Raw genomic sequence first — 24,637 nt, 5'->3', positions numbered from 1 at the left:
GCAAGTAGAAGGTGTGGAGTTAATTCCAAGTGTGGGATTTATATTTGGCGATGTCGCTGTTAACTTTCAATATGATGTCCAAAGAACTATCCATGCAAGTAAAACAGGCCATCATTAGGTGGTGAAAACAAAACAAGCCCATTAGAGAGATAGCAGAAACACCAGGAGCGGTCAAATCTACCATCTGACACATTCTTAAAGAGAGGGAATTCACTGGTGAGCTTAGCAACAGTAGATGGCCTGGACAATCATGGAAGATAGCTGTGCTGGATGATCGCAGAATTCTTTCCTTGGTGAAGAAAAACCAATTAACATTTAGCCAAACCAAGAATACTCTTTGGAAGGTAGGCCTATCATTGACAAAGTCTACAATCAAGAGAAGACTTCATGAAAGTAAATACAGAAGATTTACCACAAAGTGCAAACCGTTGGCAATCCTCAAGCATAGGAAGGACAGATTAGACTTTTCCAGAAAGTACTTAAAAAAAGTTTAGTTTTGTAATAGCTTTCTTTGGACAAATGAAATTAAGATCAATATATATAGCAGAATGATGGATAGAGAAGAGTATGGAGAAGAGAAGGAACAGCTGATGATCTTTAGCATACCACATCATCTATGAAAGATGGAAGCAGTTTTATGGCATAAGCATGTGTCACTGTTGTGATGGATGGCCGGCAGCTCAGCCCGGCCAGAACACCCAAAGAGTGGAAGGGTGAAGGAAGGCAGCTACTTTGTGACACTGCACCCAGGATGCTAGATGGCAGCTTCCTTGGACTATAGCGGCACCCCGGCTTACCGTAGGGCACGATGGGACATGGAGCTCGTTTATACAGCCCTTCTAGGTACTGTGGATGCCGCCGGGGAGGCTGTGAGACAAGGATGGGATGGGATGACAAGTACTAGAAGGTCATGGGAATGGAAGCCTAGAAGTATTTCCGGGCTGATTAAAGAACTCAAATTCTCTGTCTGACCTGGAAGTTCTGGAAAGTCATGTGGATGGAAGAGCAGAAGCACTTCCGGGTCAAGAGCTATATAAAGGACTGCGGAACACCCAGCAGGCGAGCCATTGTCAGGTGGAGGTGGACAAAGCTTGCTTGGAGGTGTGGAGGAGAAAACACAGAGAAAGAGAGAATTGTGTTTATTGTTATTGTAATTACTTGCCTGTTTAATGTGGCTATGGTGCTTGGAGAACACTGTTGGAGAAAAAAGGCATTAAAATACTTCTTTGTGCTTTTACCTGGTGTCCTGAGTGTCTGTCTGTTGTGTTTAAAGGGGCAACAGTGACCCTGTGTTTACACTGTCAATTGAAGTGGGTTACTGATATTTAGTGATTATTTGACTGGTATGAAAGAAATTTTAATTCTAACTTAAACAAAGTTTCAGGATGATTTTACTCTAACATTGAAGTGTAAAAATTCTTTATTTAAAGTAATCAATGTAAATATAAACATCATTTTTTTGCTGAAGCTCCCTTCCAAAATCTAGCTACCTATGTAAATACATAGGTCTACTGTTCTGGGGTGTCAAGCAGAAATTTACAGCATTTTAGGAGATCACCATAGAAAAATTGTGGAAAGCACTGACTTGTAGTAGACTTGTACCTCACATCATTAGTCGCATTGATGCTGAATAACAGCCCAATCATATTGCATGTGATGGTTTTAGTATTGATGTGCTCTTATAACTCAGTGAAGTGCTTTCAGACATAAAAGAAACACAGCGGGCACATGAGTTTGCATCAGGAGTCTTCTGATGGGAATAGTTTTTAAGTCATTACTCCCTTTTTACAACTGTACCTACTGAAAATATGAGACAGTGTGAGGTTGATTTGAAAACTAGATTTCTGTCAAACTCTTCATTTGTAAGATAATGAAAGAACCGGACTGGGGTGATTTCTTGCTTTTTTTATTTCAGGAGTGATTACAACTGCAAGGACATTTGACCGAGAACAGCAGAGGGAGTACGCTGTCACTGTCACAGCCACAGATCAAGCTGACGAACCTCTTATTGGAATCTGCCAGTTGAACATTCTCATCCTCGACCAGAACGACAATGATCCCAAGTTTGAAAATCTACATTATGATTGTAAGGAACAGATGGCTTACAGATAAAAAACCTGCAACATTTTTGTTTCATTCTGTATTTTATTGCTCTCTGATTTTTTTAAGAGAAACTGGCCAGAAGTAAGCCAGACCTTACACCCGTAGGGTTGTAATTTTTGTGGGAAAAAAACCAAAGCCAAACACAAGTGAAGTAATGTGAATTGATCAGTTTCTTCATTCTAAAATAAAAAGTATGCCCTTTTTGCATAGTTTCTAGATTGCATAATGGAATATCAGTTAGTGCTGACACTTCACAGCTCTAGTTAGTTTCTGGATTTAATTTTGTGTGAGGAGTCTGCACAATCTGCTTGTGCCCACATGTGGGTTTTCTCCATATAACTTCCTTTCCTCCCACATCCCTACAGAAAGCCTTATTAAATTTAATTATCAGTTATAAATTGGCTTGCTTTGAGTCTGTGTCTATGTTTGTGTTTGTGTCAGTGTGCCTGTTGGATTGGTCCCCTGGCACCTGCCTTTTTGAATATGGCCCTTTAATGAAAAAAATAGGTTAAGAAAACAAACTTTGTAATGGCATAGTACTGTAGAAAGCAATAGTAAAGAAAAACAATTGTTAGATTTTTGAAATACTTTTGGCCACTGAAAATGGGGGGACCATGTATAAAAATGGCTGTCTCTTCTAAATGGCTCATACATGATTTTTTGTTAAAAACCTTAAATTAAACTGCAAGTCAACAGTTCAATCACATTTTGATTGCTTCATTTTAAATCCATTTTGGTAGCACACAGAGCCGAAATTATGAAAATTGCATCACTGTCCAAATACTTATACAGTAATCCCTCCTCGATCGCAGGGGTTGCATTCCAGAACCCTCCGCGATAGATGAAAATCCACGAAGTAGAAACTATATGTTTGTATGGTTATTTTTATATATTTTAAGCCCTTATAAACTCTCCCACACTGTTAACATTATTAGAGCCCTCTAGACATGAAATAACACCCTTTAGTCAAAAGTTTAAACTGTGCTCCATGACAAGACAGAGATGACAGTTCTTGCTCACAATTAAAAGAATGCAAACATATCCTCCTCTTCAAAGAATGCGTGTCAGGAGCAGAGAATGTCAGAGAGAGAGAGCGAAAATCAATACGTGCTTTTAAGTATGCCGAAGCACCGCGATAAAGCGGCATTTTGTAGAGGAGCATCTGTATCCTCTAGGCAAACAGCCTCTGTGCAAACAGACCCTCCGTCAGGCAGAGAGAGTGAGAGAGACAGAGAAAAGCAAACAATCAAGCACCGCTCTGATTGGGTAGCATCTAAGCCATCCCCTAATAGCGTCCCTTGTATGAAATCAACTGGGCAAACAAACTGAGGAAGCATGTACCATAAATTAAAAGACACACTGTCCTCAGAAATCCAAAAACCAGCGAAAAATCTGATATATATATTTAGATATGCTTACATTTAAAATCCGCGATGGAGTGAAGCCGCGAAAGTCGAAGCGCGATATAGTGAGGGATCACTGTATACCTAACTGTAGTCAAATATTTATAAACACGGATTACATATTCTTGGTGCTTTTTATACATCTGTGCTGTATGTGCTTTTTAATATTCATATTATAATTTCTTGTAACTATTCTGCTCATGATGCTCCTGCACAGCATGACATGTTTATGACTCAGGTAAACTTGCTTGAAAAGTGTAGCCTTCAAGCAAATGTGACACATGAAAACACAACCCTTCTCTGCATGTAGAAAGTGATGTGACCAAATGGAAAGCAAAATGGTTCACATTTTTCCCCCAAAGAAAATCTCAAGCAAAATTACTCATAATTTTGTTAGGAGCCATCAACAAAACCTGATTTGGTACTTTTTAACATGAGGCACCTGTTGAATGCTATCATTCATGACTAACATAAACAAAATTTCTCTTTTTTCACAGTTTACCATTACAGCCAAAATGTAATATAGCAAAGTTTAACATTTACTTTTCATTACACATTTGTTTTGGGAATTGTGTGTCATGTCAGCAGCCATTTAAAAGACTTCATGTTAACTCTGAGTTAGCTGAGGTAGCTAAATGAGCATTCCTGACATTGAAAAGGCTCCTTAAAATTTTGGCTCTAAGATATTATAATGAAAAAGATTAATCAGAGGTATGGTATCAGGTATGTTAGAGAAAATTCTCAATGAATAAAAAAGAATCTTGAGTCAAATTTATACTGCATAATCCTCTATTTACACTAAGTGGTGGGGCCTCACCAAGTGAGCAGATGAGTCTCCCTGACAAGACTAATCTATCCAAACAGTAGGGCTTCTTTTATCAGTTAGGCTCATTTACATGTACTGTAATTGCATTTCAGTTACACCAATCAGCACACAGATGAATGGCACCTCCTTTAAACAACTCAATGCTATGTAATACCATCTAAAAGTCCCAAATTAGTTAAACATATAAATTGTCTTTGAGTAATTATCTGTTAGAATAGAATAAAGATCCTTTATATAAAGAACAAAACAAAAAGTTAAACTTTTTATGATCTCTAATTTAATTGTGCTGGTACAAATGAAGTCAGAATGTACGAGTTTAACAGGCAGGTACTGTAGTTTCAAACACTGTTTCCATTACAGGTACAAATATTGAAACGCAGAATGTTTAGAAATGCATGATAAAGTACTTTGAGTGAACTTGCCTCACTGTGAATTACCAGAGTTCTGCAGCTATAGTTTGCTTCATGGGATTCTGGCAATAGCTTGAGGCATTGAAATGATTCCACAGACAAAATATCTTCATTTTTAAAAGCTTTAGTAAAAATTCAAAGTAAAACAGTTCACACAAAAATAGAGAAAAAAAATGATTTAGCAAATAAAAGAAAAGTTCTTGTTAAAGAAAAGTTCTGTTTACCAATTATATATCTTGTTTCATTCGTTAAGTTTACTCATAAAGTTGAACCATTTCTTAATGGTCAGAAAATTGTATGCCTATCCTGTTTACAAACTGCAAACGGTTCCTTCAGTCCATGCTAGCTATGAGTCTATTTCCAAAACACACGGACTTAATTAACACAATGTATTACAGATATAGCTAACATTACAGGGGGTAAAAGGTTATACTATAATCTATAGCTACGGTATGAAAGAAATTTCAATTCTATTCTACTTAAACAAACGCTAATATAGGTTTAACTTAAAGCTTTACCTTTCTAAGATTGGCTCTTACACTCACATTTACTCTAACATTGAATAAACATATAAAACTCACCAGTGTAGAAAATCTTTCTTTAAAGTAATCAGATGTAAATATAAACATCATTTTTTTCCTCTGCTTCCCTTCCAAAATCTAGCTACCTATGTAGGTCTACTGTTCTGGGGTGTCAAGCAGAAATTTACAGCACTTTAGGAGATCACCATAGAAAAATTGTGGAAAGCACTGACTTGTAGTATTGTGTACCTCACATCATTAGTCGCATTGATGCTGAATAACAGCCCAATCATATTGCATGTGATGGTTTTAGTATTGATGTGCTCTTATAACTCAGTGAAGTGCTTTCAGACATAAAAGAAACACAGCGGGCACATGAGTTTGCATCAGGAGTCTTCTGATGGGAATAGTTTTTAAGTCATTACTCCCTTTTTACAACTGTACCTACTGAAAATATGAGACAGTGTGAGGTTGATTTGAAAACTAGATTTCTGTCAAACTCTTCATTTGTAAGATAATGAAAGAACCGGACTGGGGTGATTTCTTGCTTTTTTTATTTCAGGAGTGATTACAACTGCAAGGACATTTGACCGAGAACAGCAGAGGAGTACGCTGTCACTGTCACAGCCACAGATCAAGCTGACGAACCTCTTATTGGAATCTGCCAGTTGAACATTCTCATCCTCGACCAGAACGACAATGATCCCAAGTTTGAAAATCTACATTATGATTGTAAGGAACAGATGGCTTACAGATAAAAAACCTGCAACATTTTTGTTTCATTCTGTATTTTATTGATCTCTCTGATTTTTTAAGAGAAACTGGCCAGAAGTAAGCCAGACCTTACACCCGTAGGGTTGTAATTTTTGTGGGAAAAAAACCAAAGCCAAACACAAGTGAAGTAATGTGAATTGATCAGTTTCTTCATTCTAAAATAAAAAGTATGCCCTTTTTGCATAGTTTCTAGATTGCATAATGGAATATCAGTTAGTGCTGACACTTCACAGCTCTAGTTAGTTTCTGGATTTAATTTTATGTGAGGAGTCTGCACAATCTGCTTGTGCCCACATGTGGGTTTTCTCCATATAACTTCCTTTCCTCCCACATCCCTACAGAAAGCCTTATTAAATTTAATTATCAGTTATAAATTGGCTTGCTTTGAGTCTGTGTCTGTGTTTGTGTTTGTGTCAGTGTGCCTGTTGGATTGGTCCCCTGGCACCTGCCTTTTTGAATAATGCCCTTTAATGAAAAAAATAGGTTAAGAAAACAAACTTTGTAATGGCATAGTACTGTAGAAAGCAATAGTAAAGAAAAAACAACTGTGTTACTTTACTGTTTCTGATGTATTATAAGAAGGGGGGTCCTTCAGTGGTGGGGAACAGGCAAGTTGGTGGCAAATTCACTTTTAAAATGGCCACTAGCCATAATTAGATAAAATAAATAACTCAGCACAGAAGACCAGCCGCCTCTGGGAGTATCACCTCCAGTTATCAAGCGTTCGGGCCCTTAGAGTAACAAGTGATCCTCGTTGCTCTCAAATTTTCAAGTCCTGGATTGGCTCTCACATTGCATGTGATGAATTATTTAAGGATTTCAAACTTTTCTGGGATACATCTGTTTAATCTAACAGGATATTGATAATCTGCACCTTCCTATTTGATTTGAAAAACCATTTATAATATTTAGAAGATAACATGAAACACATTGAGTGATGTTTTCAGGTAATATATAAATTAGCAAACAATTATTTTTCATAATGCTTTTCACAGTTTATTCCTAACATGCACAGTATATGATAAATATGCTTACATTTTTATAATAACTTTTGCAGGCAAAGTACATGGTGATTTGTCACTAACTAATGAAATTGCAAGGCATAAAATGGATATACAGCTATGCATCTGAAAATACTGTACATTAAATGCAAATGTAATAACAGAAATAAATAAAACAATATGAATTCAAATGCTGTGCTAGTCATTAAAAAGCAATTTAGCCTTGCTATGCCAGTGAGAAAAAACAAGGGGGTAAAAAAGCACACTGGACCAGTAAAGTTGGTTTTGCTTCAGGAAACAAATAAATAAACAAGCAGCATGCAGTTTCGTACTTACTTTTGCATCATTTAACTTGTAGATTATAAAACATTCAGTGCCCCTCACCCCCCACTAGCAGACTTATGTGTGGCATATAAACAGAACTACTGTAGAAAAAGTACTTTTGAGAAATTGAGGGGTTTTTTTTCCCTTTCTAATGGGGCTCTGATGACCAATTTCTGTGTAATTCGCATGTTCACGTGGCTGCTGATGATGCAAGGGCTAGCAGTATCACCTCACTACTCTAGCAACTAGGGTTCAATCTCAGTCTTGTTGCTTTCTGTGTGGAATTTAACCATTCTCCTCAGTGTTCATGGGAGTTTTTTGCAGGTCCCCCGGGATTCCTCAGAGTTTGGAACGTTCGGTGGTAACTCTAAATTGGTTTGTTTTATGTTAGTGTGAAGGGTTCAAATCCACACCTAGTCATTGTGCAGTACTTGCATGTTCATATCTCTGGGTACTCCCATTTTCTTTCACTTTAGCATGACCTCCAAGGTTAGGTTGACTGGCGACTCTAAATTGGCTAGTTGCTGCTTTGTATACAATGTGGGCTTTGGCCCTGGTTACCCTGAAATGGACTAAAGCAGGGGTGTCAAACTCTGGACCTGGAGGGCTGCTGGTTTTCATTCTAACCATCTTCTTAATGAGTCACCAGTTTTTAGTGCTAATTAACTTCTTTTGATTTAGCTTTATTTAACTTGACTCAGGCACCTTAGTTGTTTCTTTTTTCCTTAATTATCAGCCAAACAATAATGAGACACAAAACAAGCCATCACATGACCAGATCATCTGTGCCCATCACACAATATCTGAAAATAAAGAAAGGTGAAAGGCTCAGTAATGTTGAACTCTCAGGTCACCAAAACATTTTGATGGTTTTCTTTGGAAAAACAGAAAATTAACAGTTTTGGAAATATCTGCTGGGGAAGAACGAGAGCACCAACAGGCCATGGAATTAAATAATGGGTTTAATTATCAGCTAGATTTGGGTTCTCATTAAGAACCTGGTTTGAGTGAAGTTGGTTAGAGTTTGAAGCCCAGGTTTAGCTGATTATCTGTTGGTTCATTGGTCTCATTTCTGTTTGGCTATCATTTAATGAAGAAAAGAATCAATTCAGGGGAATGAATCCTTAAAAATGGGACTATTAAAATGAAGGAAGAAGAAGTTACTTAGAAGTGAAAACTGGTTACTAATTAGGGAAAAGGGTTAGAATGAAATCCTGCAGCCATTGCGTCCCTCCAGGCCTGGAGCTCAACAGCCCTGGATTAAGTTTTTACAGAAAATGAAAAATAGTTGAAACGTTAATTTTTTATTTGAACCAACATTAGATTATAAGATAACATTCTGAAATATTTCAAGAGATTTAGTTTTGCATCTATCGATCAATCAACATATGACATATAATGGAAGAGTATGAAAATGTTATCAGCACTTTTTAACTTGGGTTTCATGTAGAGTTAATATTTTGTGTGAGGTTGGCCTTAAAAATAACATCATACTAAACTGATTTTCCCTTTGCTCTCATCTAGATTTTCTGAGAGAAGACACCCTGATTGGCACTAGTTTTCTTCGTGTTGCCGCTCATGATGATGATTACAGCACTAATGCTGCCATCACCTACTCTTTGTCAGGAGAACAGCCAGAGTACTTTCGCGTTAATCCCATTACTGGTTGGATTTATGTGAATGAACCTATATCACAGGTATTTGGAGAAAATATTAAGAACTAAAAGCAGACATTTCTTCTGATTAACAGAGCAGCTTGTAAGATGAAGCATACTGTAATACCTTTGATTTAGTCTTGTTCTTTTTCTCTATTAAATCAATGAAATTGCACTCAGAACCTCATTTGTTCTCCTAATAAAATGAGCCAGATCATCAAATTAAATACACTGATAGAGAAAACACATGCTTGTCTGGTAGAAATGATGCTTTAAGAGGGGCTAAATAGAAATTTTGCTAATATTTTTTTTTTTACACTGATTACAGTGAAACAGGATAGAATGGTGGCACTGTGGTTAGTGTTACTGCCTTACTGGTCCATTGAACCAGCTTTGATTCCTGACCTAGTCATAATCTCTGTGGAGTCCACACATTCTTCTAGTGTCCATATGGGTCTTTCTGCTTCACCCCACATTTCAAAAACATGTATACCAGGTTAATTGTTGCCTCTAAGCTAGCCTAGTAGGAATGAGCATGATTGATGGTCGGGAACATCTTGCTTGGCACTAGTTTTCTTTGTGTTGCTGTTAATTGTGATGAATACAGCATTAATGCCGCCGTAATCTACCTAGTACCCAGCAATGAGCTGGCGTCACACCCATTGTTTGATTTCTGCCTTCTGCTCAGTGCAGCTAGGACAGGCTGTGTCTCCCAATGATTCCACTGTGCAAAAAACAATGGAGAAGTGTAATAAAACCTTTTAGAGTTACAGTGTACAGTTATTTTTGTCAAATGTTTTTATTGTAGCATGGATGGTTTTGATGCTTCTTGTAAAAACAAAGTTTTCAGAGGTTTTTGGCAAGTTCAGGATTTGCAGCAGGCAACATAAAATGTATTGTTCTGAGTGTTAGTAGTAATGAAGAAATTTAAGGTCATTTTTTTTCTTAGATATTATTCTATTCTTTAGGAGTTTATAATTTGTTGCTTGATTTTCATATACACTTGCTTTGAAAAAACCAGGGGGGCCCGATGATGCAGTGGCTAAAGCTGCTGTCTTATAGAATCCTATGCCTGGTTGTTGTCTGTGTGTGGAATTTGCATGTTCATCCTGTGTCTGTGTGGGGTTTTCCTCGGTACCTCAGTTATCCTCAGGATGTATGTGTTACATTAAACAGCAGTTTTAATTTGGTCCCAATATGAGTGTGCATGTGTGTGTGTGTGCGACTTAAGTACATTTAGCAATCTTAAATATTTTTTGTTCTGAGAACTTTCTTTCAAGAATAGTGACTAATAATTTTTGTATTGTGTTGTATTAATTTACTTATTTGTTTTATTTATTTAGCTGTTTAATCTTTGTAATTTTTAATAGTGCAATTCTGAGACCAGTTAAATCTCAATCCCTGGCTGGGGTACGAGGTTTTAGAACGTTAGAACAAAAAAAACTTCTAAAAAAAACATCAAGTTGAGTTTTGAAAGTCCCTAAAGTCTTACTGTCTACCACACTACTGGGTAGCTTATTCCAAGTGTCTATGGTTCTTTGTGTAAAGAAAAACGTCCCAATGTTTGTGTGAAATTTACCCTTAACAAGTTTCCAGCTGTGTCCCCGTGTTCTTGATGAACTCATTTTAAAGTGAGTACTAATTCCCTTCATAATTTTGCTTAAACTGAAAAGGCTCAGCTCTTTTAATCTTTCTTCATAATTCATCCCCTGTAGCCCTGGAATCAGTCTAGTCGCTCTTCTCTTGGACCTTTTTATAGTGCTGCTATGTCCTTTTTGTAGCTTGCAGACAAAAACTGCACACTTTACTTTAGATGAGGCCTCAGTGCATTATTGAATATGTATCATTGAATATGAACGACTTTACATTATCATACTATGCAGTGACAGTGGAGAACATGACAATGTTTTAGGACAGCTATGGGAGGGAAAAAGAAGCCACAGAAGAAACCCAGGGAGAAAGTCTACTCATCTTCAGCAAAAACTGATAACACAAATCTAAGAACTAGCAACATTTCGGGTCTTATGCGTCTTCTTCAACAACCTCTAGTCTCCTGAAATTAACTTATTAATGTGTCCAACTCTTGAGTCATTCTAGATAGATAGATAGATAGATACTTCATTAATCCAAAGGGGAAATTCATATAATCCAGAAGCAGTATACTGATACAAAAAACAATATTAAACTAAAGAGTAATAAAAATGCATGTAAAAACAGACAATAACTTTGAATAATGTTAGCATTTACTCCCCCGGGTGGAACTGAAGAGTCGCATAGTGTGGGGGAGGAACGATCTCCTCAGTCTGTCACTGAAGCTACTCCTCTGCCTGGAGATGACACTGTTTAGTGGATGCAGTGGATTCTTCATGATTGACAGGAGTCTGCTCAGCGCCCGTCGCTCTGCTACAGATGTTAAACTGTCCAGCTTTATCCCTACAATAGAGCCTGCCTTCCTACCAAAGTTTGTCCAGGCGTGAGATGTCCTTCTTCTTTATGCTGCCTCCCCAGCACACCACCGCATAGAAGAGGGCACTCGCCACAACCGTCTGGTAGAACATCTGCAGCATCTTATTGCAGATGTTGAAGGACGCCAACCTTCTAAGGAAGTATAGTCGGCTCTGACCTTTCTTTCTTTCATTCTGTCATAATACATAGGATCTCAAGCACCATTCTTAGCAATTCTGTCTTTAAAAGTTTGCTGTGTAAATGTAGTAAGAAAGCCTGCACGTCACAATAATAAGTCTAACAAAATGTATCTGAAAAATTTGTGAAAGTTGGGGTTTGAAATAAAAATATGCACTGTAGAGAAAGATAAAAGAAAAGTAGTCCTGGACAGACTTTCTAAAGACACAAATAGCAAGTTCATTACTCTTACCATTTGTATAATTTCTATTCTACTCTTCTCTTGCAGGCTTGTTAATAAAGTTAATGACTTATTTCTTGTCAAGCAAGAAGCTGTTATTCAAGATAAAAGTACTTAAGTGCTGCTTTCACACCAGGGAGGCAGATGCATATTTTCCAATTCCGTTTTGCACAAGGTACAAGTACTGGAAGCAAGTCTGATGAAAAGGCCAAAGAAATCTCAGAATCTGTTTTTTCTAATAAATGACCCAGAGCCCATCCTTTAAATAACAAAATCCTGCATAGGATGACATTTTTTACAGAGCATGTTTAAACATTTACCTCCAAATGAATTTAAAAATCATCAGTCAAATTAACCAGTTCACCTTTTTGCGATGTTGCAAGATACCAGAATATCTTGTGCAAAAACCCTAATTAAAAGTTAGGAGCACTCCCAAGTTACCCCAAAGTTAAAATGATGCCAAGGGAACCAAAATTTCAAAAATAAAGCATTTATTAAAAAGTAATAAAAGGAAGGGATGAACACAGGAGTAAATACAATACTTAGCAAGAAGAAGCAAAAAACAAACACTTGTTTCCTTCTTTGATGAAGCTTTTTACCTAATTGATGACTATCCAATAACCCAACTCCTTGCCATACCAAACACTCCTGACACTGTCTCCATGTCTTTCTCTTCAAATCATGGCTTTTCTTCCATCCACCAGGCAAGCTCTTGTCCTGATTCACCTTCTGCACTGAAGCACCACTGTCTACTGCTTCTGAGGTAATTTTATACCCCATGTTCTGATTTCTTCCAGAACAGTCTCAGAGACACTACAGGGGTCAGGTATGTGGAGGACTGCAGTGGCTGCAGGTTTTCATTCTAACCCATTTCTCAATTAGTGACTGTTTTTTGCTGCTAATTACCTTCTTTTGAATTAATTTTAATTGACTTGCTCTTGAAGACTCAGACCCCTTAATTGTTTCTTTTTCCTTAACTCTAATAATGAGATACAAAATAAGCCAAAACAACTGGTGTCCATCATACAATATCATCAAGGTCTCAGGAATGTTGGTCTGCTCTGGTCCCCAAACATTTCAATAGAGCTCTTAGAAAAGAGAAAATCAACAGTTTTGGAAATGCATCAACAAGCCATGGGATTGAAGAACAAGTTTAATTAAGCACCTCGTTGGAGTGAAATTGGTTGAAATTTCAGGCCCTGACTTACTTGGTCTTCTGTTGGCTCACTCACTTCACATTTCATTTCTGTCTGAGTGCCAATTAAGGAAAGAAATAAAGCAATTCAGAGGAACCATGAAGAAATTTAGGGGATCAAATTTAAAAAAGAAAGTTAATTAAAATTAATTCAAAATAAGTTAATTAGCAGCAAAATCAGGTCACTAATTAAGAAAAGGGTTAGAATGAAAACCTGCAGCCACTGTGGTCCTCCAGGACCGGAGTCGGGGAGCCCTGGTCTAGAATGCTGTCTAGGTGCTAAACCCCTGCTATTCTTAAAAGGGGCAAGTGAACCCAGACAGCCTGCTCTTTCCAATATAGTGGAGAGTCCAGATAGAATCCAGCAGATCCCTAAATTGTTCTGTTATGGTCTGGGGTCTTAGACCAAATAGACTTTTATTCCATACCATTTTGGTAAACTAACATCAGTGTTAAATAAGGTGAATACATTGACTTATTTGTATGGATTGTTATTTGTTATTAAAATCAGTAAAATCAAAAAAAAAAAGGGAGAATACTGTTGCTTGATTATATGTCACCTTCTGCTCAGTTCAGGCATTGATTATTCTTTTCTAAATGTAATGATCTTGCAAAGTATTATAACATTTTTTTTTTTTGCTTTGGAAATAAGGTCCTGACTAGTGACCCCCAATAAACAATGCGGTACGGACAGTTCAGGCAATTGCTTTCAGGAAGCACTGCTAACCACTTCATCATCTACAGTATTTCTTATCAGTGAGCCTAATAAGCACATGCTAAATTTACATTGTCCTGATCACATGTATGAATTTTTAACTTAGGTAACAGTGAATTTAATTTTCTGTAAATGGAACTTCATGAAAGCGAAATATCCACCTACATCCACTTAAGGTTTTCTTCTGGTTTTGGTACGAGCTGTAAAAAATTTATGAAAGTAATTAGCCTTGATTAAAAGAAGATTTTCTTTTTTTTCAGGAAAAATATACTGAAGTGTCATGTGCATTTTAAAATGAAATCTACTTGACTGTCTTGTTTTTTTAAAGAGATCTTACATCGCACGTAAAATAATAGCAACGGATGGTGGAAATCGGAGCAGCTCAGTTGATCTGGCAGTGACCATCACTAACGTCAGGAATCAGCCTCCACAATGGGAAAAAGACAGCTACGAAGTGGTTATCCCAGAAAATACCATGCGAGATACACCCATTGTGGTGGGTGCACTTTATCATTTGAATGTGGTCAGCAGGTTGATGTTGTTTTAATGATATTCTACAATGAAAATGCTTAGTCTAATTATGACTATTACAACAGAAGGAGCCTGTCAGAAAGCAATAAGCTTTAGAATATTGTTAATTTAAAATGGCAGATTTCAAAGATGCAGCACCACACTAGCAAATGTTCAGTTTGCTAGCCAAGAGACCAATCAATCCAACAAGCTTGGTTAGTTAGCTAACTTATTCCATCATCAATCAACTAATAACAGAGTAAGTTTCTTATCTAGATACATCTTAATAGTTTTAAAAGTTTCTTCACTTACATGCATTATGATGAGCTTTGTAGGAGGAATTTATTTGAAAAACTAAAGTCTAGGACATTAAACCTTCCCATCATTTTGCTGATATTAGCCCTAACTATCAATGCCAACAGTCCATATCTTTTGTTAGCCTAATTTCTCACATATTGTAATTTCTTGCTTCCTGATATTTATTTACAGGTTTATTAATGTGTATTCCAACAGATATATAAATGCAAGTATTTAGCATCTAACACCAAGCTATTGGGGGGAAAAAAAAATACTTGCCTTTTTAAATCCAATTTCTACTTTTTTTTTTTACAGACAATCAAAGCCATTTCCCCTTTAGGAGACCCGAGGGTGACGTATAACTTAGAAGACGGACTTGTTCCTGAAACAAATATGCCTGTGCGTTTCTATCTGACCCCAAACCGGGAAGATGGTTCTGCATCCATTCTTGTGGCTGAACCGCTGGACTATGAGGTCACCAAGAACTTTATGTTGAGGGTTCGAGCACAGAATGTTGCAGTTGTGCCCCTTGCGGCTTTTGCCACAGTCTACATTAACCTTACAGGTATATGAATATGAAAAGAATGTACAATTTGTCAGTACCAGGTGATCAGATAGTAGGCTCTGCAAGTTGTTTAGACCAAACCAAAAGAAAGTGACCTAGTAATGGCAAAAAAAAAACTGCATAAAAAAGTAAATATTATTCGTCTGATCATTTTGTTATCTCTTCTTTAATATGACATTATCAATCCTTATGTAGATGTACATTCTGAGGTTTATTATGAGGGAGAGCAGTAAAGAACATTAACAATGCTAAAGCATATCAAATTTTCTGATTGCCATCATTTGCAAGGAATGAAATGGTGTTCATTAAGTGCAGAAGGATCAAAATACACTCACCTAAAGGATTATTAGGAACACCATACTAATACGGTGTTTGACCCCCTTTCGCATTCAGAACTGCCTTAATTCTACATGGCATTGATTCAACAAGGTGCTGAAAGCATTCTTTAGAAATGTTGGCCCATATTGATAGGATAGCATCTTGCAGTTGATGGAGATTAGTGGGATGCACATCCAGGGCGCGAAGCTCCTGTTCCACCACATCCCAAAGATGCTCTATTGGGTTGAGATCTGGTGACTGTGGGGTCCATTTTAGTACAGTGAACTCATTGTCATGTTCAAGAAACCAATTTGAAATGATTCGAGCTTTGTGACATGGTGCATTATCCTGCTGGAAGTAGCCATCAGAGGATGGGTACATGGTGGTCATGAAGGGATGGACATGGTCAGAAACAATGCTCAGGTAGCCCGTGGCATTTAAACGATGCCCAATTGGGACTAAGGGGCCTAAAGTGTGCCAAGAAAACATCCCCCACACCATTACACCACCACCACTAGCCTGCACAGTGGTAACAAGGCATGATGGATCCATGTTCTCATTCTGTTTACGCCAAATTCTGACTCTACCATTTGAATGTCTCAACAGAAATCGAGACTCATCAGTCTTCAACTGTCCAATTTTGGTGAGCTCGTGCAAATTGTAGCCTCTTTTTCCTATTTGTAGTGGAGATGAGTGGTACCCGGTGGGGTCTTCTGCTGTTGTAGCCCATCCGCCTCAAGGTTGTGCATGTTGTGGCTTCACAAATGCTTTGCTGCATACCTCGGTTGTAACGAGTGGTTATTTCAGTCAAAGTTGCTCTTCTATCAGCTTGAATCAGTCAGCCCATTCTCCTCTGACTTCTAGCATCAACAAGGCATTTTCGCCCACAGGACTGCCGCATACTGGATGTTTTTCTCTTTTCACACCATTTTTTGTAAACTCTAGAAATGGTTGTGCGTGAAAATCCCAGTAACTGAGCAGATTGTGAAATACTCAGACCGGCCCGTCTGGCACCAACAACCATGCGACGCTCAAAATTGCTTAAATCACCTTTCTTTCCTATTCTGACATTCAGTTTGGAGTTCAGGAGATTGTCTTGACCAGGACCACACCCCTAAATGCATTGAAGCAACTGCCATGTGATTGGTTGATTAGATAATTGCATTAATGAGAAATTTAACAGGTGTTCCTAATAATCCTTTAGGTGAGTGTATACAAATAAAAGAAAATCAATAGCTTTTTTTTTTATAAAAGCATGGGTTCCACAATATACTGCATTTTCAGTAGTGGTTATGATTATGGCTGAATTGGGAATATTACATATAATTCAACTGTTTTACTTTGTATTCCAGCCTGAGAGAAGTAATCAATTTTGTAATTAAACAAACACCATTCACTTTAAGTACCACCTTTCTCTAAAAAAACACAATCATTCCGCACTTTAAAGAACAAGTAGCTTAATTATTTATGTTTACTTTATAATCAGAACACATGCAGTGTAAGTGTCTTACTTAAACTCACACAATGTGTCAGAGGTGGTGAGTGCATGAGAGACCTTCTGGTTCAAAGTTCAGAGCTTTAGACACTAAGCTAGGCTGCCTACAAAAACAAATAAAGTTCATGCCTTTCATTTTTTACATAATCTTTTCTTGAGTTAACAGTAGTTTTGGGTTTGGTTGACGGCATATTTCATTGCACATCACATTGCATTAGAAAAACACAGTTGCAAGCCTTTCTTTGATACACTGTATATGTTCTTAACTCTTTTAAGGCTAATTCCTTTTTTTCCCTTTTGTACTGGGGCTGAATATTTTTCCAAAAAAAAGCACAAAAAATATAATGGTTTCAGACATAAATCAATTTAAAATTCTTATTTATGACAAATGTTACTCTGTTTTATGTTCCATGAGCCCCCTACGGTATGCAAATTTATATACTTATTACACGCCTGTTTGTCTCATCACTCATAAGATGAAAGGAACTTTCTGGAAAAAAGAAAACTAGCTTGAAGTAGCCCAGTGGCGGGTAATCCATGGTGCCCACCAGCACGCCATGTTGTTTGATGAAGTCCAGTTGTCGGCTTGCCTCCTACAGATCTATTTATGTGTAGTCTTCCCAGGGCAATTGTTGGCGCGTCAGCTGCACGATCAGCTGGCGTAGGTCCCTGCATTTCATTTTCGATCTCCAGAGCACTTGCATCAAAATTGGAGTTTGATAAGTCAGAGTCCAGTTCAGCAATAATGAGTAAAAATAAATGAATATATAATATATACGCAAGGAGTATTTTGCTTTGTGCATTTGCTTCGTTCTCTTGCCCGATATCAATGCCATTTTACTCTTGTTTACTCTGTTTACTCTGCGCTATTCATGCACACGCAGGGATTCCATATGAAGTCAACGAGTCTAACAGTCTTTCGAGCAAAGAGGGTCTATCTATAATGTAACGGTGGGTTTTATTAACATTTACTGCTTTTTTTTTCACCCTTTGTCCCTGAATGTCGACTTTAGTTGACATCTGTCCTCAACCCCTTGTGTCGGCAAAAGTCGACATCCGACCTAGAAGAGTTAATATTCATGAGCTTTGTTATCATTTATAAAATTACTAACAACAAACCCCCAAAACTTTCTAGTAAGCACAGTATTTTTGACTCTTTTCCACTTGCACAGGAACCAGGTGGAATGAACGTATTTTTCCTGTTTTTTTTTCTCTAGTGCATTTTCTCTAAGGTTTCTGGGGCCCTTGATTAAAATAAGGCCCTGGGGAAGGTGCTATAGAAATAACATGCATTATTATTATTATTACGATTATTATTGTTTAACATCATATTGTGGTCTCTGCACATGCAATCTGTGCCTGAACGAGGCAGATCTAACACTACAGTCCCTGACTGGTCTCATCCTGCGTCGTTATGCAGATGATAAGCCTGTTTCTGGGGTTTTATTTCTCTACAAACCATTTATATATTTTTATTGTGTGTGTTTTTTTTTCACACACTGCCTTCAAGTGTTTGGATTTTTTTCTTCAGGCAACATTTGATTTTTATGCAAAACTGAGTACCAAATGTAGCAAATGGAGCAGTCTACAGATGAAGTGCAAACACTTGTGAACAGTGTTCAACATGAGTTTGAAACTTCATTTTTAACAGCATTGTGAAAACACAAATACCAAAGTAATTTTGGCAAAAGAGAGCATCATTCAATGTTAAATAAAGTCAGAGAAGCTCAAATATAGAAAGCCAGCATAAAGACCAATAAACCCCTAGTAATTTATTCCTTATCCACTATATGGGCACATTTTTATTCTGAGGATTGATGTAATCAATATACAAACTGTGCCTTCTTTAAACCTGTTGCCCATAATTGAAAAACAACAGAAACCAGGCTTTTGTGCACATTCTGGTTTCTCATTTTTTTTCCTGGTGCTAATGGAGAAGCAGTACTAGTATTCCATTCATGTGGGACTGATAAGAACTCAAAATGTTCACTCAATGAAGTGATAACAAACAAATCAGCCAGATCAGCCACGCAAACTGTTCTTTGGCATTCATATTTACAGCAAAGTGATAGAGAGAATGTAAATATTCTCTGCATTGAATGTGGAAAGAATACAAACTAAACTGAATGTAAACATACATATTATATACTGCATATATAAGATAGCACTTTCATTTGAGGCTGTCTGCAAATATCAGCTATTTATTTATATAGTTATTTCTTCAATGTGAGTACTGTCAGGTTAAATCATTTGCTCAGAAGAACAGAGTGAGTCAGTAGTGTGAATTGAATTGATAACTGCACAGTAAAGTCTAACCTTCTTTAAAATAATGCAACCATTTATATTATTTCTTGTGCTTAGGTTTTCATTTTCTGCCTTTTCAGATGTGAATGACAATGTTCCTTTTTTCACATCTTCAATATATGAAGCCACAGTCACAGAAGGAGCAGAAATAGGAACTTTTGTCCTTCAGGTTTCAGCCAATGACCTTGACTTGGGTCTCAATGGAAAAGTAAGTTAGTTTTGAAACAGAATACTTTTAGCAGCTGCTGGGGGTTCACTAAACTCATCTAATTTTGTTCTTCAGATACTGTAGCCATTGTGTGTTCGACTTATTTGACTCATACAAACTCCACAAAATTAAAAAAAAAATCTGGATTTAGGACACTGAAGTAGTTCTTTGTGAAACATAAAATTTGTTTACAGTACATTGGTAAAAACAATAGCTATTGCATACTAAGTGAACTACAAAGGTGCTTTCCTTGTGGGTCAGCTCTACTTGAGTTACTGTGATGGCTGTTTGCAATATTTAAACTGTGAATGTACACCACTTCACAGAGAAGATAACCTGCTTTCCCTCCTCAGCAGTAAGAGTTGCGTGAAGATTTCAAGTGAATTAGTGCAGCTTCGTCCAGAAATGTCAACATTTCCATGATCTCTATCAGAAGATTATGGCATTTAACAGTTACAATCTAAGATGCATCCCTTGCAAGGCCGGTTCCTGCCTTGCAGCTTATTCTACAGATTTAGACTTCAGCTCTCTGTGACCCTAAATTAAATTAAGTTAGTATTATAAGAGAGAATTATATGGTATATATGTAGCATTTTGTCTTCCTGTAAGTCATATGACTCTGTATTACTGTCTTCTGTAAGTCTGTCTTCTAATTAATGGACAAAGAATGTTGGGCGCCATTTAGGTTTTGTTTTTTGTCCTTTTAAATAAATCTGTGTCTTTATTTATGCTCATTATGCAATTTGGTAAAATTAGCCTTCTACATTCACTGAAGAGCTCTATACAAAAATAAACTGCTATCAACTGAAATTTAGTCTCATTATTGGGACATGTATTTAGGTCCTGTTCCATGAAAAAGTAACACTGTTACTAGAACAGAATGGTACATTGTAAGCCTAAAAAAAACATGCTTATCCAGTCCATATTTGAGGTCACAGCAGCATTGAGACCAGGATGGGAACCAACCAGGAATAGAACTTCAGTCCATAGTAGGTCACTCTATAATACACACACATACATGGACTGTTGTCCACCCATAATGAGCCAGTTTGGGAGCAGCCCCTTTAAGATAATGTGCATGTCTTTTAGTTTGGGAGGAAAACTTGAGTATGTTATTGAGCAAAAATTAATATTGTTTATGATCTTACCTTTCAAGTAATTAATACTTTGCAATTCCTTAACAATTTTGCATTGCCAGCATTTGATTGAAAGATGCATGGTTCTTTCTCAGTTACAGAGCTAGTTGTAGATCAGAAGATCTTGCCAATATTATAAATATCCAACTTTTTACTGCAATGACACAATAGTATAGTGCTTGGGATTGCTCACTCACAACTCTAGAATTGATGATTTGAATGCTGGATTGGTTACTGAATATTCTTCTGTTTATCTTTTTCTCTACTCTTTCATTTCCTTTCTTCTCTAATCCATGCTTTATAAATTGTGAGAGATGGCACACTGAGACTGGCATCCCAGCAAAAGCAGAAATGGGATTCTGACCCAGCAGGGATGCCAATAGCATGGAAGGACAGGGAAGACAAGTTATTCAGGACATTGTCTCCCCCAGCACCATAGGTGGCAGCCCTCCTGGGCTTTGGTGCCACTAGGGAGAACCACAGGGCATATTGGGAATTGCAGTTCTTTTGGCCAGCCCTGTTAGGTCTTGTGGTAGCTGCAAACATACCCAAAAGTACTCCCAAGCCACAGTATTGGGACACCAGAATTGCTCCCAGGTTTTATATAAAAGGAGCTGTCTCCTTCATTCAGGCGAGCCAGAGTTGGGAGGAAGCAAATGAAGCTTGCCAGGAGTAGCAGAGGAGAGGAAAAGAGCTTTGAAGAACTGCATTGTGTGTGCTGTGTGCCTTTTGGAGCCTTTATTGTGTAGGTATACAAAAGATTAAAAACTTTGTATTAATCAGGACTTGGGTCTGTGCCTTTGAGTCAGGAGTGTGGAATGCTGCATCACCCCCTGGTGGTCACATTTACTTGCAAGTATAAACTGATTTGGTATTCTAACTGTACTCTGTGACTGAGGATTTCTACCTCCAATGTTGTGCCCTGTTTTGATGTGACAGGCTTTGGCTTCCCATGGTCCTAAAATTGGATTAAATGGGTTCAGCAGATGGCCAAATGGATCTTTATATTGAATGATCATTTTGACTTTAGACCACTTAGACTGAATTCCAGATGAAAAGCAGTGTTGGTCTTTTCAAGAAACCTTTTCTGTCTTATTCTGTAGCACTAAGAAATTTGTGTTTGACACAGTGATGATACCCTAGAAAGAGCTGATTGTTATCTTTTAAGGTAGATTAAGATTTATTTTTGTTACTATGAGTTTCTCTTAATCCTAAAAAATGATGTTATCTCCTCTCTAAGAGCCATCCTTTGGTTTTCCAAAATTATTTTTTGGTATGTCTAGAAAAAAAAATTTCTAGACCTGCAGAAAAATAACTATCTCTTTTGAGAGACAACTTCTATTTTTTCCAGCTAAATGTCGGTTTTCAAAAGTGTCACAGTCTAAAAACATGCATGGGTAGCTTCAGCCTGTTGATGTGTGAGAAATACAGAGAATCTCCTGAAAACATCCTGACCTGTTTCATAAAATATATGTTTACCATTTTATCCCCACCATTCTTGTTTTTCAGATTTCTTATTCTTTACTAAATGATAGAAGTGGAGACTATCAGTTCTTCAGAATTGATTCCCAGACAGGGGTCATTTACACAGAGGCAGTGTTTGATCGGGAATTAAAGGGCTCCTATCTTTTAGAAGTAAAATCAATGGATGGATGGGAATCTGCCAGACCTGGAAAACATGGCCAACCCAATTCAGGTACTAAACTGTCCTCTTTCTTACAATCCTCACAGCAGCAAGCATCTTTCAAAATATATTTTTACCACATTAGATAATCTAATATTATATTTCATCTAGACCTCCATTTTCATTCCACTGTATCTAATTGTAGATCATTTTTTTTCCATAGGTATGTTTGTGTAGCAAATTACAATCATTCAACTCATCATTAAAAACTAAATGTCTCTCCCCTTATATTTCAATCATGTATGTAATTAAATTACATGGCCAAAAGATTGTGGACACTTGGCCATCTACACGTGTAAGCTTGTCAGACATCCCATTCCAAATGGGCATTAATATAGCATTGCCCCCTCCCGTTTTGGCATTAACAGTCTTCTGGGAAGGCTTTCCAGAAGATTTTGAAGTATGTCTGTTAGTATTAGTGTCCATTCAGCATAGAATTTATGATGTCAGGTATATAAGTTGGACAAGAACATCTGGCTAACAATCAGCATTCCAATACATCCCAAAAGTGTTCATTATGGTTAGGGTCAGGGCTCTGTGCAGACCACTTGTGTTTTTCCACACCAAACGCAGAGTCACAGTCATGCCTTCCTCAAATTGTTGCTACAAAGTTGTAAGCACACAATTGTCTAAAATGTCTTTGTATATTTTAGCATTAACTGAACCCTTCACTAAAACCAAGGGGTCTAACCCAACCCCTGAAAAACAGTCCCAGACCGTTCTCCCTCCTCCACCAAACTTTACAGTAGTCATTTTGCAGTTCGGAAGGTAACTTTATATGGCATACTCCAAACCCAGATTGATTCATCAGACGCCAGATAGTGAAGTGTGATTCATCACTCCAGAGAACATGCTGCCACCAGTTCCACTGAATCCTTGCTTTACACCACCCCAGCTGATGCTTGGCATTAAGCAAGGTGAACCCAGTCTTGTGTGCAGCAGCTTGGCCAAGGAAACCCATGTCATGAACTTCCCAATACATAGCTCTTGTGCTGATGTTGCTGTCAGAGGCAGTTTGGAAGTCAGTTGTTAGTGACACCACAGAGGATAGGCGATTTTCACATGCTATGCGCTTCAGCACTCGCTGTCCCCTGTCTGTGAGTTTACATGGTCTGCCACTTTGTGACTGAGATGTTATTGCACCTAGATGCTTCCACTTCATAATAATGCATTTACAGTTGAACCGGGCAGATCTAGCAGAGCAGAAATTTTACTTACTGACATGAGGCAAAAGCGCCACCCTATGACAATGCCATGTTTAAAGTCACTGAGCTCAGTTGACGCATTCAAAAGCCAATGTTTGTCAATGGAGATAGCATGGTGTGATGGATGGCCGGCCGTTTATCCCGGCCAACACCCCCAAGCTGCCAGGTGGAGCCCTCCTTGCAGTATGGAGGTCCCCAGAAGACCAGCAGGGCATCATGGACATTGTAGTTTTTATACGCAGTCCTGCTGGATGCCATGGGGGCCACTAGGAGATGCTGCAGGGAGGAATAACGGGTATTTTCCCTATGCCCCGGAAGCACATGTGGACAAGGGGAATGACAGGCTTCCGGGGAAAAGAAAAGGACTTTTACCTGACCCGGAAGGGATTGAGAGTCTCATGGACTGGGGATTGGAACACTTCCGGGTCAGGGAAAATAAAAGGATTGTGGGAGCTCCCAGACGGCGAGCTGAGCTGGGCGGAAGGGTGGCAACGCGTCTGGGAGTCTGAGGATTTTTATTGTAGTTATTGTGTGTATTTGTATGAGTATAGTGAAGCAGAGGGTGCTTTGTGCATTTTGGCATTTAAATAAAGTCAACTTGTGGACTTTTACCTGGTGTCTGGAGTCGTGGGCAAGGGTTCAAGGGAGCGATACCGCCCCCTATCTGTCACAATGGTTATATGATTGATTGTGCCCACCATTTAACAACGATTATGACTGAAACATTTCATTCATTTGGAGTGGTGTCCACATACTTTTAGCCATATAATGTATGTTGTCTAATCTGATTCTTCTGTACCAACTCTGCTGCTCCTCATTTTACTCACTGTATTTTCATTCTGTACTGTACTACCTATTATTTCATCCATAGTTGTTTAAGTGTTATTTATCATACATTAAATGATTTTGTCTTGTATCTTACTACTTTGAGCTATACTCTTACTGAGTTAATGAAGGATATTGTGCTGATGTTATCTGTACAGGGTGATTTATAAACAATTGATTAAGTGCTTTAGGTGGTGGGGTGGGCTGTACATGCTGAGGCAGTGCCTGACATCATTGGAGCAAATTATGAACTCAGTGCCAATTAAACACCAGTCCATTGCAGGGCATGCTCGGTCACAT

General features: G+C 37.9%; 1 protein-coding gene across 1 annotated transcript in view; it reads left to right on the top strand.

Moving 5' to 3' along the window:
- si:ch211-186j3.6 (neural-cadherin) overlaps positions 1-24,637 on the top strand; it is a 631,501-nt gene that overhangs the window by 391,713 nt on the left and 215,151 nt on the right. Inside the window, exons 10-15 of the mRNA XM_039763170.1 lie at positions 1,916-2,086; positions 8,887-9,059; positions 14,119-14,286; positions 14,913-15,162; positions 19,360-19,487; positions 22,133-22,319. Of these exons, the coding sequence (XP_039619104.1) occupies positions 1,916-2,086; positions 8,887-9,059; positions 14,119-14,286; positions 14,913-15,162; positions 19,360-19,487; positions 22,133-22,319 (1,077 nt within the window). The remainder of the gene's footprint in view (positions 1-1,915; positions 2,087-8,886; positions 9,060-14,118; positions 14,287-14,912; positions 15,163-19,359; positions 19,488-22,132; positions 22,320-24,637) is intronic.

This window comes from Polypterus senegalus, chromosome 9 (genome assembly GCF_016835505.1).
Source record: "Polypterus senegalus isolate Bchr_013 chromosome 9, ASM1683550v1, whole genome shotgun sequence".
Taxonomy (NCBI): domain Eukaryota; kingdom Metazoa; phylum Chordata; class Cladistia; order Polypteriformes; family Polypteridae; genus Polypterus; species Polypterus senegalus.
Note: the sequence above shows the minus strand (reverse complement) of the source record. Positions and strands in the feature narration are given on the sequence as shown.